General features: G+C 39.9%; 1 protein-coding gene and 1 pseudogene across 1 annotated transcript; one reads left to right on the forward strand and one right to left on the reverse strand.

Moving 5' to 3' along the window:
- Positions 1 to 4,556: 4,556 nt before the first annotated feature.
- Positions 4,557 to 5,554, forward strand: LOC146697292 (uncharacterized; annotated as a pseudogene).
- Positions 5,555 to 8,165: 2,611 nt separating this feature from the next.
- On the reverse strand, positions 8,166 to 15,228 carry LOC146697293 (protease-associated domain-containing protein 1-like). The gene is made up of 5 exons (XM_085475965.1): positions 15,010 to 15,228; positions 14,670 to 14,770; positions 14,447 to 14,556; positions 9,275 to 9,442; positions 8,166 to 9,171 (listed from the first exon to the last, which is right to left on the reverse strand). Exons 1-5 carry the CDS (start codon positions 15,083 to 15,085, stop codon positions 9,051 to 9,053), a joined length of 576 nt encoding a protein of 191 aa, XP_085332091.1. The 5' UTR covers positions 15,086 to 15,228; the 3' UTR covers positions 8,166 to 9,050.
- Positions 15,229 to 16,390: the final 1,162 nt, after the last annotated feature.

A 16,390-nucleotide genomic window follows, 5' to 3' on the forward strand; every position in this document is an offset into this window, starting at 1 on the left:
TGTATTTTAGTGACGTATCTAAGTGATTATTTTACTGGGGTAAAAGCTATTGAATAGTGTTGAAAAAATGACAAAATTGCGAAGGATTAAAATATTCCAAGAGCTCAACTTTCTTCATCTAAACATGTTTCAATCACGTTTTATCAGCACAAAATGCACAGGTTTATTGTGTGTTGATTTAACTCAGTTGTTTAAGTTTCTGCCAAATCAAAATATTTGTGTGCAACCAATGTCCACTATTGAATCAAGTAAATCTAACATGGCCTTTTTTTCAGTGTAGTTGTAGTGACGATTCCATTGTCCAAATAAACATCCAACAACCTAAAATCAACAAGCCACTGCTGTGCTGTGTTAATATTTTTTACTCAGGAAAAAGAAGTCCAATGTCCAAAGCTTGAAGGTTGCGTTGCACGGTTCATTTACCCAGTTTGGCTAAACAAAAGATCATTTTTTGTTGTTTCCTGGTGCTTCTCCTGCTCTGGTAAAAAAAACAAAAAAAAAAAAACATAGGCCCACCCCAGTGCATGCTGGTCCTATACCAGTCCCTTTACTTATAGGGCTTTGGAGCGTGATGTCACGGGGGTGGGCGTGGAAAGGATTTTGGCCCGATCCGCCATTTTGGGGGTCTAGCGCAAGTGAAAAGGGAGCGAAGGCACACACAACAGCCATGGTTCGTATTTGCTGTGTGGTCGGCTGCAATGTTCGATCGCACGACCAGCAAGAAAATAAGCTTGAAAAGGGTTTATCTTTTCATTCTTTCCCAACCTGGAAGCAACATGAGGCAGCTCGTGTATCGATGTTAGCAAACGAAGGCGTCCAGCCTGGATAGCAGCTGTGAGACAAGCTCCAGTTCTCTTCCATCTCCAAATATCTGTTGGTGCTCCAGACAGTTTCATTCCGGTAAGTTCTAAATATGTTCATATCACTCTTTATAGCCTATTAGTTTCATTTTCAATGCACTCTGAGCTCATAGCAAATTAGAACAAACATCCTACTGAGTGATTTTGCAGAACTACCGTCTATTTATAGAGTTGCTAATTATTTGGCATTATTGCAGCAAATCAGCCTATGAAATGGATGAAACATCGTGACTGGGTCCCAGCGCTACACGAGGGACCTGCTTCAAACAAACCACCATGCCAATCAGATTACTTCTTCCATGTGAGGGTGAAGAGGTGACCCTCCTGGATAAGATGGTGAAGGTTTGCTGCGTTTGGTGAACAGTGTGATAATAAAACCAGAGAAGAATGAAACCTGCTCCTGTTAAATGTTCTTAAGTCTTGTGCTGTTATTTTTTTCAAAAGATACAGTAAATAAAGTAATGTTAGTAGTGGGTGATATCATGTAAACACTCATGATTTTGTGTAAACATTTTGTCATTTGTAAACTATAAATGTCATGGATTCTACACTGTTACTGATGTGATGCTCTATAAGGTGGTTTTAATAAAATAAAATAAAAAGAGGCAAAAATTAGTTTGTTTCTTTATTCAACTTTTGAACAGTGGGACTCAGTCAGTACATATTCAGTAAATGCAAATTATTTACACGGCAGTGCACTACAGGCATACATCTAGACTCCTCCACAGTAGCAGGTGGGATTTTCCTTTTTTGAGGACGGCTTCTTTTACCTGTCACTACGGATGGTCTGTTTATGTTTTGATCAAGAGCCTTTTTTTGGGCAGCTGAAGAGGAGAAGTCTATCTTATGGCCAACCTCTGGCTGTATCTTGGTCACATTACCCAGCAAAACCCAGTAAGCAGGTTCATCTGTAACAGTCCTTGTGCCACGATCAAGACCGTTGCTTCTACAACAGAAGAGCAGCGACATGGCTGCAGTTCTCTGCGACTCCGGCCATACAGCTGCAGTGGGCGACTTCAACCTTCCCTGTGATGCTCACAGTGACCCGTGGCTGCAATGCTGGTTCATTCAGTCTTTGAGAGTGCAGCACCTGAAACACACACAGACAAAGTTCATTTAAAGACAAGAACTAATGAGCCATGGCCGACATAAATGTGTTTTATCTACTTTATCATAAATGTAACAAAGTGTTTAGAAAGTTAGCACATACATGTGATTTTTCATTTCTTTATGTGTCCATCGCTGCATGTTATAGTGTAAATCTGTCTGTTCTCTGTCAGAAACCTGCCTGCAGAGAATGAACCTAAAGTATGTAATGCAAGGATGTCATCACTTTAGAGATGGGGAAAGCATAAAGTGACAATTATGAATCACTTAATATGATAAGGAGATTCTGCAGGTCATTAATCAATGTATAAAACTAAAATAAAATGTATTTTTAGTGACACAGGATACAAACATGGAAGCAAGATGTATAATTAGGATTATTTATAATAAATATGAATAAATTAGTGCAATTTCTTTAACCATAAAGAATAACTAAATCCTTCAGGACAATGTCACATCAATGCACTGAACTCACTGTTATCCCTCTAACAGCCTCCACATGTTCTCACTGTAATTTCCCCTCATGAATGAATTTATGCTGCACTAATGTGAATGTTTGCAGGGAAATCAAACGCATTTCACACGCAGTACTCGAGCTGACTTACCTTTGTTTGAATAACGACTTGTACGCGCTGACTCCACAGACAAGGTACGAAAATATGTCAGGCTACGTCAGTAGCGCTAGGTGTTCGGGGTTTCTACTCCACGGCTGTATTTCATACGGGTCCACATTTCCAATGCACGCTATTTTCTGCAAGTACCGCTGCTTCGCCTCTGGACGCAATCGGTCTCTATACAGTTCACTCTCTTTTGAGCTGCTTTTAAGCATCTTTCTTGTAGTCGTCGTTCCAACACAGTGTGTTTTTTTGATTCGTAGACCCCGAAAATGGCGCTGCGCTCCCACAATGCATTGCGGCGTGACGTCAACTCCAAAGCCCTATATAAAATGGCCCAACAGTTCTTCCTGACTTAACAAGGTAAACAACAAAACAAAAAATGAAGCACGTATTAAACTACAAAAAACCTCTAACCCCAAAATATAAGTAAACCAACAACAAACTTTAACAAATTTGAAAATAGCAAAAATAAAAGTAGCTCCAACGCTAGTAATAAAGTTTACATTAAATTCTGGGCTGACAAAGAAGGTGCAGGGTTGCAAAATGAAAAACATAAAACCTTTTGTTTTTAAAAACTTCCCTTCATTTGATCCCAGCGAAACAAATACTCAAGCATATTAAATGCAAAAGAGAAAAGAAAAAGATGAAAACGACAAAGCGAAAAATCTGAAATGAGCGACGCTTTCTGACTTTGCTGCAGCTGATGCTATAAGTGCATATCCCGTCAGTGCTAGTGGCAGCTGGCCCACAGTCACACACGAAAGGACGAAGTAGCCGCCATGATGTCACCGGTAGTGAAGTCCTATTTTTATAACATAACTGTAAAATCAGACTGCAGGCCAGTTCATTAACAACTTGTGACTGACAAGTCATACGCCCTGATTAATCCTGACTCAAGTTTACGAAATTAACTTCATGTCGTCATTATAACCTGAGTTTAAGTATTTTCGAAATAAAAGCATGAGGCAAGATGTTCTCTTTAACTACTGGATAAAGTCTATTTGCAATCTGGAGATCTGCCCCTGGTGGCGATTTAGAGGAATACATGTTTCAATACTTAGATGAATTAAACAAGAAACGGAGTGAATCTAGAGGCCACAGAGAGAGAACTTCTACTCTTATTCCAGCGTGCAGTGTAATATTTTTAATAAATACACATATAATTTTGAAGTAGACTGCAATAGGTCAAGGCCACAGTCAATATAAAACAGCAGCTAAAGGTTAAGTCATGGTATTGCATTTACATTTATATGCAAAAGTCTGACTACAAAAACGGAAGGATGTCCAGGCATGCAAAAAGCTGTGGGTTATTGTTACCAGAGGTTTATACTGAAACCAGCGTGAGACCTTACCTCACCCTCTCATGCGATCTATTACGGGAGATGTGAGTGGGGGGTGAGGTGCCTGAGAAAAGATCTCAAGGCTGCATTTTAAGTGGGTCACTTTAGATTAGATCTATAGCCTGCGGTGTGCTGGTGTGTAAAAGCACAATATCAAAGAGCCAGTCAGGGCCAACGTAGGCTGCTTTGACTTTTATTCAGGTTCAGACGAATTTGCATCTACACATACCTACAGTGTGGATTTAAGGAGATAATTTAAAGGTCTCTTATATGGGATTTATACTATGCTCAACAACCATAACAGCGGCGTAATGCTTCCCCCTCTTAAACAGATGATGGAGGTCACAAAATGCTCACTGATAAAATTCTGTTACGTTATACGGATTATGAATGCAGGGAGTTGTCCACTATAGCTGGACACACATTCCAAATGCCCATCACTGCACTTAGGCTCATTAAGGAAACCTGCATACATTATCAATTACTTTATCTGCTTGTTTTTTTTTACAACAGTTCCATTAGGTTGAGGACCAAAACTCGCCAAATCGCTATAAAACCATTATATTCTTCTGATAAATAATTATTATAATCATCTGATAAATGGTTTAGCTATATAGGGGCCAAAAAAAAAAAAAAAACAAAACACACGAGTAGAGTTCCTTTGTCATCTCATGAGATTAATCCTGTGACTTCATTGCGCACATAAGAGTGTTCTCAAAAGCCACTTGCGCATAAACAATGCGCCTCTCTAACATGACAGAATCTTTGGGCAGGGCTGTGCCTCTGTCGGTGGACTTCAGTAAACCCGAAGATTATTTCATCTTCATTTTCCAGATTTTATTTGCCACAACCACTGTTATGACAGCTGGAACAGTAGTCATCGGCATCTTGTCCACCAGAGCTCTGCGCATTCAAAACAGATTTATTTTCATGTTAAACACTATTGCTGACACGCTTATCGGGTTTTTAGTGTATTATCTCGGTCTGTTCGATGTCGATTTGTCTAGAAACGGAACCTACTCTGTTTTATCTTCCCTTTTAGGCGTTAATGTATTAACGTTTATGTTCGCGCAATTTGACCGCTATTTTGCTGTGTGCCACCCATTTATCTACAGCCGCTTCGTAACGAGACAATGTGTGATATGCATTAATGTTTACAGCTGGGTTTACACTTATGGCCACTTGATCATCAGGAATATGCTACCCCTTTATCAAGCTATACAAATGTATTTAGTCACCATTCTCATGTTTCAAATCATAGTGCTTGTCAAAGTGGCCATGACATTGAAATTGTATCTCATTGCTCATTGCTTGAAAGAGATCCTCCCAGCGCCGAGAAAGAAAGCAAGAAGGAATCTTTGAGAATAATCATTTTTGTTGTCATAAGCTTCTTGGTGTTGTGGTCTCCAGCTTTTGTGAATATTACAATTAAATTAATGACAGGAGGTGGTTTGAATTTTAGAAATGAGGGCACCAATTTGTTCGCCATCATGGCTCGTTTCAATGCCTTGTTCTCACCATCTGTGTACATCTGGGGGAGTCCGGCTCTGAGAGAAGCCGCGATAAAGACTGTGTGGGGGAAAGTGTGCCCTAAATGCAGCAGGAGGTAACTGACACAATGCGCAGCTAATTTATCATTTTACCTCTGTTGTTTTTTTAATCCAGATGATGCAGTCAATACTCATTTCAATTCTCTTTCCTTCAGAGTCGCCTCTTTTCCTGTGAAGTCGTGTGTCAACAGGTGTAGTCCTGCCGGGACCCACTGATGCGACTTTCTGACACTTCTTTTTTTCTCTCCAAATGGAGGAAATAAAATATGCACATTTAGCTTAATCGCTTGAATTTCTTTTGACACTTTAATAGTATTGAATGCAATAGCATTAATAAATACAAACTTTTTTCTACAGTTGTTATCGTAATATTAAGGGTCTGATTTAGCAAAGGTCTGCGCCAGCCCCAAACCCTCTTTTGGCATCAAGTAAGCTCCTGTTGGGGTTTAAGAAGAGGAATGGGGTCCGTTTTGAGTTTAGAGTCGCCCTGTGATAGCTGGAATAGGCTGTCAGCCCCCCCGGGTTGTACAAAAAAAATAAAAAAATACGCAAATGACGCAGTTAGGAATAACCTTAATACACAGACGGTAACAAATGTATGTGTTCATCTGCACACTTTGAGGTCAACTAAAACTTCAGCTTTAACTCTGTACATACTTTTAAAAACTGTAACATTTAGAAACAAAAAACAGTTCAAACGTGTATGTTCAGGCGATACGTGCGACCGATATGCTGCGTTAACCAAATAGCGGCAGATTTAACAAAGACAACGTTGACTGAAAGGAAAAAGGGGATTTTGTTGTCCTTTTTTTTTTTTTGAGGGAAACGTAAAAGAAACTTTATTTGGTCGACAAATAAAATAAAAAAAAGTACCTTCCACATCAAATGTGAGAAGATTTTAGAGAAAAATTCTGGCCAAACCGAGTTCCAGAATCTCAATCAAGTTGTTCTAGTGGCACATTTATAGTGTCACTAGAATAATAGTATAAATAACTAGCACAGCAGTCTATGGTCTACACTGAAGGTATATACTACTCCTTTATCAAGCTATACAAATGCACATGAAACACTATGCCGCTCATTTATTAGTGTGCCTTAAAAAATACTGATGCGGTCAATGCTTATTTAAATGGTCTACTATACAGTCTGCTCTTTTCCTGTAAAGGTGAGTACCATTAAGTAATACATGTAACAAGGCCAGCAAGGACTCCACTCAGGGTGAACGGTCTTGGCGGTGGCTGCACAAGTGAAAATGAACAGGAACATATCAATCATCGGATATACGAACTTTGGGAGGAGAGGATTTCAATTAATCATGGGTCGAACAGTTTGATGCCAAATTTAACACTGGAAAAAGAAAACAGCATGATCTATTTTTTCCGTTGTGGGATTTATGATAGCCAAAGTATTCATTTATTTGAAATAAGACGGGGCGATGTTATCAGAGTGCGTAACTGTGACGCGTGAATGAATCACAGCTGAGTCCAATGCCAAAACCTTTGGCTGAACCGAACTGAAGGAAACGTGAGGAACGAGGGGAATCCTGGCACAAGCCTTCTTGTTTTACATGTAGGCAAGTTGCTGTTTACAGTGAGCCGAGTAGTCTGCAGCGTTTACAGTCTATACAGAGATCAGCGCATAATCGGTAAACGTCTCTGCCTGTATTTACTGAGCAGTGTGCGCACACGCAGGGACACAATCGCTACCATTTCATATACCATTGATACCATACGTCAAGAAAAATGCAGGTAGGGCCTCGTTAGTAATTTAAATTAATGTATGAATGTCTCAACATGTAACACTGACTTTCCTAAGTGCCTACAGTTTCAAACACCCTGCAAAAATAGCACTGCTGATATTTATGCATTTCTTCATAAACACAGCCTGATCTGACGGATTTAAAAAAAATATTATTTCCATCACCTATTTATAGTAAAGGTCAGGTGTTACACAATTTCTGCTTCATATGGCTGGGATCGTTTATAATACAGCAGCTCTCCTTCAGATAAATGCGCTCGATCTGAGTCACAGTCCATCAGGACTTCACAAAGCCCCCAGCAACTTCTAATAGAGTAGTTTTTGGTAGAATGCTGACTATTATTGAAATGAACCAACTGCGTCTTTGTTTCTAAACTAGCACATTGTTAGTACACCAGCCGCAAAACTGACGCCAGCGTATCCCATTTAATAAATATGGGCCGTCAGTGGCTGATGGAGTGGCGCCTGTGCAGATTCTTTGCGGCCTGTAAACTCATCAGGGCAGGCCAAAACAGGCCTTGGGCCAATCATTAGTGTCAGTCTGAGTCATTATGTGTTCATACATCCAGTCCAATTACGCAGACTTTTTTTTCCACATGGGTGTCAATTGCACAGCTTACACATCCTTACCATCATCTCTGGTTTGACAAAATATCCTTTTCCCCCCTGAGTGCTGAATTTTGGTGCTGATTTTTATTTTTGTCACCATGGCCACTGCCACTTTAGTTGTATGTGGTATTCTGATTTCATTAGATACACAACAATGAAGTATTATTTCTTCACTAACCTGGAGTGCTGCTTTGCTCCATTGTCCAAAGCACTAACTATTTGCTGAACTAGAGCATCTTTACTTTAAGCTGACCAGGCAAAACTTTTCATCCCAAATTAGTGTTGGTATTTATCTTCTGGCCAACAAATAAAGTCTTTACAACCTTAAACATACAACTTTATTTACAAAGACTATTCAAATCAGGACATTCTTAAAAATAAAATACAGGATAATGTAGTGGCAATTATTTTCACTAGGGTGAACTCTGACATGGTGTTTCCAGAGCAGTCAAAGCTCTCTTTAGAGCTTTACAATAGCTGCCTTCCAGTTAACTTTGTGCAGATTAACATGTCTTTGCAATATCATCACAATGTCTATTATTATTTTCAGCAAGGCTATTCGTGGCATCTCATGCTTTTAATTTTCATCAGTCCTGTTTACCGAAACTACAAACAAATGTGTCAGTGAACTAACTAAAATGCACAGACAAAAGGCACTAAAATATCAAACAAGTCAATTTTTCTTTTTTTAAATTGAAGTTTCTACTTATCCATAATGAGAAAATTTTTTTTCCATTCACACAAGAGAACCACACTGTTACAAGCTGATGCACATAAACAGGAATGTAATGGCCTGGTTTTTCCCCCCTGCAGTTTCGACTATTTGATAAAACAGAAGGAAGGTCGTTTCTGTTTCTCAACATTTTTTCACAGTTTCGTAACCAAAACGACATACAAAGCATCTGAACACAAGTTCCTGGAGACTGTTTTCCTGGACACACAAGTTTAGCTAAGCACTAAGAATGAGCATGCAGGTTTAGTTTTTTATTTGATGATTTGTTCCAGGTTCAGTGGCTAAACAAGTTTCTCCCATACTCTACAGGCTCTGAGTGCAATCATTCTATATGTTAGATTTAGTGACTTAGCGCAGGTGCACGTGCCAACCATAATCAGAAATGTCCTTGTGAGGCTTCAGATTTAGTTGCAATTTACATGTTGTGCACCAATGACAGAAACTGTTTATTGGATGAATTTGTGAGTGAGTCATTTCTACCAAAGAGTCCAAGGAGGCTGCTTGAATGGAAACGAGGCCAAAGCAGAAACATTGACAGGAATTGAAATGACAGCCCAAGGCAGTGCTTGTCTCTGAAGAGATCTTCTGATCATCATCCTAAAAATACAGAAAGACGAAATGGTGTCCCTGCTTTTCATAGGATAATTGCTCGAATGCAACAGAATTTATATGTGTGTGTGTGTGTGTCTGCATCTCTCACCCATCCCGTCCTAACAAGAAAAGAGCAGGTATGCTTGGTTTGGCAGTGCTTCCATCAGTGACCATGTCAAGGTACTGACTGTCGTTGTCCTCTGCGTTATCAGCAATAAGAACTGCTTTTCCTCCTGCTTCCTCTACATTTCGGGCTTTTTGTACAAAGGAGCAACCTCTGAAGTTTATAAAAAAAAAAAAAAAAAAAAAAGCATAACCAGTTTAAGATGTGCTGTCAAAGCTTGTTATAGCACTATGTTATAGCAAAAACTTTCGAAGTGGACAAATCTACAAATTGGCAAACAATTTGCTAAAAAACAGGATTGCACTGGCAAGCTCAGCAATGCCAAAATGCCTGAAAGAATGCAAAAGAAAACTAAAGTAAATTATCACAGATTATTTTATTGGTTAAGAATAAACCCTTCACAACATCTATCCAAGAACAACACCACTCATTGTCAAGGTCTAATCTAATTAACAGAAACATTCATGAACCAAAATACAGAAAGTGTACAACAAGCTGCTAACCACTGGTTAAGAACAAGGAGGCCAGATTAAACTAGTTGACTGATAAAAATGCCTTGATCTGATTTAAAATCTACTGCACTAATGTAGGGAGGAAAGTAGGGCTGTTCGATATAACGATATATATCGGATGACGATATAAAAACGTCTATCGTTTCATTTTACGCTATCGTTTGTTTCGTGGTGTCGCAAAATAAACTGTTTACGGCAATATTTTTTCATCGTTTTGATGGTCACTGTAGTGGCTATATTAATTTCTTAAAGTTCTCTCTTTCTCTTATATTTTATATAACCACACTATGGAGGGACAAGCGCCTGTTTTTATGCGTTGTGGTTAGCAACAACAAGGGTAACAGCATCGCTTGTCCGTTTGTTTATGTTCCACATAAACCTTTCACAATAAAGTTCAAGATCCTGTTGAGACTTTTTCAAAATAAACTGAATCACGTGAAAGAGCAGATAATTTACGGATGTGAATTAAAAAAGAGCCGCCAGGTGCTAAAAAAAATAAACCTTATACTCAAACGTTAGAACAGGCTTTTCCCCGCAGCACGCCGTGTAATAAATACTCACAAAGAAAACGGTGGCCTTTACAAAGGTTAAAAAACTCGACTCCAGCTACATGACGCGCAGCTGGAAACACTTCCCGCAAGACGAGCTGCCCGAGATTCACAGAATTTACAGAAAATGTTACATTTTTGTGATTTATATCGTTATCAGACGATAGAATTCTTATATTGGGATATGAGATTTTGGTCATATCGCACAGCCCTAGAGGCAAGATTACAAATAATGTCTTACTGTCCAAAAACCTATGGACCTAACCTAAGTAGAAGTGACAACAGTTCTTGAAATACTATCCTGAAGTTAAGCAGTGGCTATGCTTTCTTTGAAACTCTGCTGACTGTATCATTGTTGGTAATTATGGGTAAATAGCTTTTAGGCACTGTTTTGACCAAAGATTCAACATGATAGAACCAGAATAACAGCTCACTGAAGTTTCACTTGGTATCATGGACTCGATTACAAGACTATGGAGTTTGAAAGTCAATGTCCCGTGTTTGCCAAGAACTCTCCAGCTATGTATGAATCACTTTGCGATTGCGCAATCATGACTTTTAACTGTGTCAGCATATTAAAAATTTAAAAAATGCTTTCAGTTATGTTCTTTAAGTAAGAAATAGGAGTTCAACAACAGGGCAGGGCTGTCCACTACTCAATGTGAAATTATCAGTCTCAGAAAAGTTACAAAAGGGGTCCCCCCCATAAATGACAAACCCTCACATGAACAGATGAAAACACTGAGAATAATCTTTAATTTATCCTTTATTTGCGCCTCTCTGTGGATTTCTCTGCCTGTTACTGTTACTGTTATTCTTGTGTCTTTTAAGTGCTGTACTGCCAGAGGTTGAAAGGGATTTTTGAGTATTTTCTCACAAGTAATTGTTGCATTTGGCTCCACTATATAATGCAACAGGGCTCGCAAAATCGCTAGCCCGACGTCCCGGGGCTAGCGATTTTTCCAGTCGGGCTACCAAAAATCTATCTCTGCCCTGCCCGTCGGGCTATCGTAGGAAGGAAAAATGTATGTCAATGCTTTTGCATTCTTTCGGAAATGTAGCTGGGTAATTATGTCATTGGCATCGATGAGCCACTGTCAATATGTGACATATTGAAATCACGTTTTAATTTGCGCTTGTTTTTTGCTTTCACTTTGCAATCGCGTGAACTGTGTATAGAGAGCGACAGCACTGATTGGTGAGTGACGATCATTTGCGCACCAATTCCTCTGACATCGTCTTATCAATCGTTAGCTTACTATGCAAACATGACAAGTGAAATCTCCCGCAGCAAGCTTAAACATATGAGAGGTTGATCGCGCAGAGAATCGCTGACCGTTATGTGTGTGTGTGTAAAAGCAGCAGGATATATATTTTAGTTCTGCTGAGCCAAATAAGACAGGTCAGGGTGAAGAAGTGACAGCTAAAGAAAAGCTTACCACAAAATGGAAAAGTTATGACAAATCAGACTATGAGGCAAAAAGGAAGTGCAGCTTTATGGTTTCATGGACAAAAGAATTTCTGTGGCTGCAATATGACGAGCGAAATAACCAGGGCTGCACATAAGTGGTCCGCAGGTGCGGATTCGCTGTCAAAATAAAAAGAGCACACAAGATAAGAAGTTGCAACGCGTGTTTGGGTACATAAGATTTTCAGGAGGAAGACAGACATTTGTTTAGAACTCTTAAAGATGTCGAAGAAGCTCCTTTAAGCAATTACTTTGGTGTTCCTCCACCTCCAAACAAATGTCAGGAGTCCGAACCACAAAAGAAGCGCGTATTCTCAGAAAAGTGGTTGCAGGAGGCTCACCTGCAACCACTTTTCTGTTTGAAGCTCACTGGCTTCAAACAAATGATGAACACACAGAGATGTGGTGTGGAATGTGCCGTGAAAATCCCACTCTAGCGAACAAAAACAGTGCTTTTTATATGGACGCAAACGCGCGTTGCAACTTCTTATCTGGTGCGCGTCTTTTATTTTGACAGCGAATGCGCAAATGCGGACCACTTATGTGGGCGATCGTGGCTCAAGAGTTGGGAGTTCGCCTCGTAATCGGAAGGCTGCCGGTTCGAGCCCCGGCTTGGACAGTCTCGGTCGTTGTGTCCTTGGGCAAGACACTTCACCCGTTGCCTACTGGTGGTGGTCAGAGGGCCCGGTGGCGCCAGTGTCCGGCAGCCTCGCCTCTGTCAGTGCGCCCCAGGGTGGCTGTGGCTACAATGTAGCTTGCCATCACCAGTGTGTGAATGTGTGTGTGAATGGGTGGATGACTGGATATGTAAAGCGCTTTGGGGTCCTTAGGGACGAGTAAAAGCGCTATATAAATACAGGCCATTTACCATGTGCACCCGTGTAAATAACAATGTTCTGCCGGGTGTGTTGTTGGTTTTCCCTCGATTTCTGAGTCGACAAGCGCCTTTGTTACTGGGACCAGTAATTTGAAGAAAGGCCCCCATTAGAACCCATGAGAAATGCAAGAAATGCATTATTGCTCAGTCTGCAATATCTTTCCCAGAACAAATACCAATTGCAAATAACATACTAAAAATAAACCTGAAAATCTGTTTAAAACAGCGTACTATGTTGCAAAGAGTGAACTACCACTGGCACAATTTAGCAGTCTTTGCAAACTTCAAAAAGCAAATGGCCTAGATCTTGGTTCCACTTGCCTCTTACCCGCGACTTCAGTGGAAATTTCAAATTCAGGATCTGACACAGACTGATTCATGTCCTACACAGTTCTTACAAGTTCATAGAAATTTCTGTTTTCAATTAGAACCAAGTATTTGAGTTGATGATTGTAAGTTTTATACAATGTTGTAATTTGTGTTTCAACAATTTTTTGATTAATGTTTTGTTTCCGTTACAATATTATACGGAAACAAAACAGGAAACAAAACATCAATCAAAAAATTGCTCTCTTTTTTTATTCGGGCTACTTAAATTTATTTTGGGCTACCAAAAACTGAAGAGTCCCTGCCCGAAGGGCTACCAGGGATTTTGAAATTTTGCGAGCCCTGTGCAAGGTCTTTAAATTATAACATGGCACATCCTGAGATACCTGAAGATGTGAAACAGTCCTGGATCTGGTTATATTCCGATAGAACCGGATCAGCTGCTAAGTGTAGACAGCAACATGTGATTTTCACTGATATCACAGTTAATGGCTGTATTATCAGAAACAGACTGTATGTAATTGCCAACTTGACCCCATACACACAGACTGATTCGGGCTAATGGTAACATTTATGGCAGGTTTGAGTAAGACCTTTGGTATACTAGACCAGCGGTCCCCAACCCCCGGGCCTCGGACCGGTACCGGTCCGTGAGTCATTTGGTACCGGGCCGCGAGAGTTGAGGCTCAGGTGTGAAATGTATGGTTTTCAGGGTTTTCAGCGTTATTTTGTTATCGTTTTTATCGTTAACTCCGTTTTCTTGGGTCTTTTCACGTGTGTTATGAATAAATCTTCTTTTTTTCGGTACCGGTACTAGTTTTATTTTGTTATATTTATCTGCGACACCTTAAAGGCCGGTCCGTGAAAATATTGTCGGGCATAAACCGGTCCGTGGTGCAAAAAAGGTTGGGGACCGCTGTACTAGACGACCTCATTTTGCAACAAAAAACAAATAACTGAAGTCATAATTTTATCTTATTGGATAAAACAAATATTGGCAAAGATTAACTTTGAAGACACAATTTGCAGTTGAAAAAGGGGATAAATTAAAATGCACGTTATTGAAATACAATAATAAAAAAAAATTAATTAAAAATATCGTATCATGAGTAAGTGAACTATTGTGATAATAACGCATCGTGGGGCATCTGTTGATTCTCACCTCTTTTGCAACATATGCTCACATTTTAAATCAGTAAGTTTTTAAGCCAATCAGACGTGGTTGAGCAGAAAATGTTGTAAAATCTTGATGATTTGAGATGGGATAAATTTAGCTAAAGATAAAATTAGCTGCCTTGTAATTAGGCTATCTCCTTCCCTACACTTTTGCTGCTAGATGTCCAAGGTTATATTCTCAGTTCCTAACCCCTGGTTTGTGTTCACATAGTTTACAATTCACAATGGTACAGAGGCATGTATGCGTACCCCCTTTCCACCAGGATCACTTGTCCTTGAAGGATCTCTCTGTCCGTCAACTCTGAGCATCCATCTGCAGGGTCTGCTGGCACGAGAAAAATCTCATCGTAAAATGATGTCTGCGGGTCAAAGGAGAAGGAAAGAGTATGATTAGAGGGAAGGTGAAGTTGTGCACCTGAGACTTTAAAAACATTTGATTATCAAATTATTTAACAGAAGACTGAGGCCTCACGAAAGTGCCTCCAAAGTCTTTAGCAGGTGCAGCACTGAAGAGGTAGCCTATCTCCTCTGGACTGATGACCCGGAAATACAGCAGTTCATTGACCCCAAGAGCTGAAGGAGGTCCGAAAAGAAGCACTTATCATGCGTGACTTGTTTATATCAGAAATATTAATAAACCACAAACACTGCACGGATATGCCAGACAGAAACCATAAATAAATGCCACAATAAGCCCCTTAACTCAAGTCGCTGTTGTGCAAAAAGAAATACTTAAAAAAAACAACTCTTGCAGCTCATACGAACAGTTAGCTGTTAATTTCAAACGTTCCCATTTCTGTTTTTAGTCTCACCTGACAGACGACTGAACTGCATAAAGAGACCCCAGAGGTATAAAGCTATCGCTGCTGTTCGACAAACCTTCCCCATGTTCAAGGCATTAGTAAATCTCCCTCGCGTTACAGAGATGAGACTGTAGTGTGTCTCTTTGTGTCTTAAAACAGTGCAGCGTCCATTGTCACTGTGCTTCTGTCAGATCGCCAACCATTTCCGCCGTTCTCTTTCCGCGCATGCGCATGTCCCAGTTGTAGCTTCTGCTATGAGGCGACTGGGTAAGAAGTTGTGGTGCTCTTTTAGCACCAGTTTTTCAAACTACTGGTAAATGTGTCTCTGTGTTTTATTGTTATTATTATTAACATGCCTGCAAGATGCATATGAATATGTATGATGTTTATGAAGCTGGCAGTTACTTATTTAATTTATCACAATGACCTAAAAGTCATTAGTTGATCTCCCTATCGTGTACAATCATCAGAGACTTTGTTAGGTGCACTTTGCTTGTACTGTCACCTTTTACTTTAAAAACTCCCTTCATTCTTCATCCTCAGAGATTTAGGTTCATTTTGAACTTATGGCACGATATGGCAGCCTCGCTTCTGTCAGTCTGCCCCAGGGCAGCTGTGGCCACAACTGTAGCTTGCCTCCACCAGTGTGTGAATGTGAGAGTGAATGAATAGTGGTATTGTAAAGCGCTTTGGGTGCCTTGAAAAGCGCTATATAAATCCAATCCATTATTATGTCTGCATGCATAAATGCACTGACTTGCTGTCATGTGACCAAGTGTTTTAATATTTGCATTAACAAGCAATTATGCAAGTGCACCTAATAAAGCAGGTGTTTTTTCTCTCTTTATAACTTCCTGACCCAAAAAACTCTCGTGTCCTTCCTGACAACTTAATTGCTGTAAGAAATTCAATACCAGAAAAAAAATCAGGTAGAGTGTTAAACTAGAAAATAAGTACCTTTAAATCTAGGGGGAAAGACAAGGGAAAAATATAGAACCACACAGCTTGAGGGGACAGCACAACAGAGGGAGATACACAGGAGGAGAAGCGGGCAGACAGAGCACACCTGGGGAACACAGCTGAACCAAAGTCAGACTGATGAGACAGGGGAAGAAAAACTAAACATAATACACACGAGACTATCAAAATGGAAGAGGAAGTAACACACAATGAGACTCAGACTAAGACACATGGGCTTGAAACTGGGACTGGGGATAAACAGACATGGAAACGTGACAGATTGGAGAGACAAAGGAGCAAAACACAGAACAGACAGACACGGGTACATGACTGGAGAGACTGAAGGAATGACAAAACACGGATATGAGACTAGGACAGATATGAACAGAAATCAAGAACTATAAATACAAACTTAGAGGCACTGGAAAGT

The sequence above is a fragment of the Copadichromis virginalis genome, linkage group LG12 (genome assembly GCF_057382275.1).
Source record: "Copadichromis virginalis isolate Kocher_CV1m ecotype Utaka linkage group LG12, C_Virginalis_male_GT1.1, whole genome shotgun sequence".
NCBI lineage: Eukaryota > Metazoa > Chordata > Actinopteri > Cichliformes > Cichlidae > Copadichromis > Copadichromis virginalis.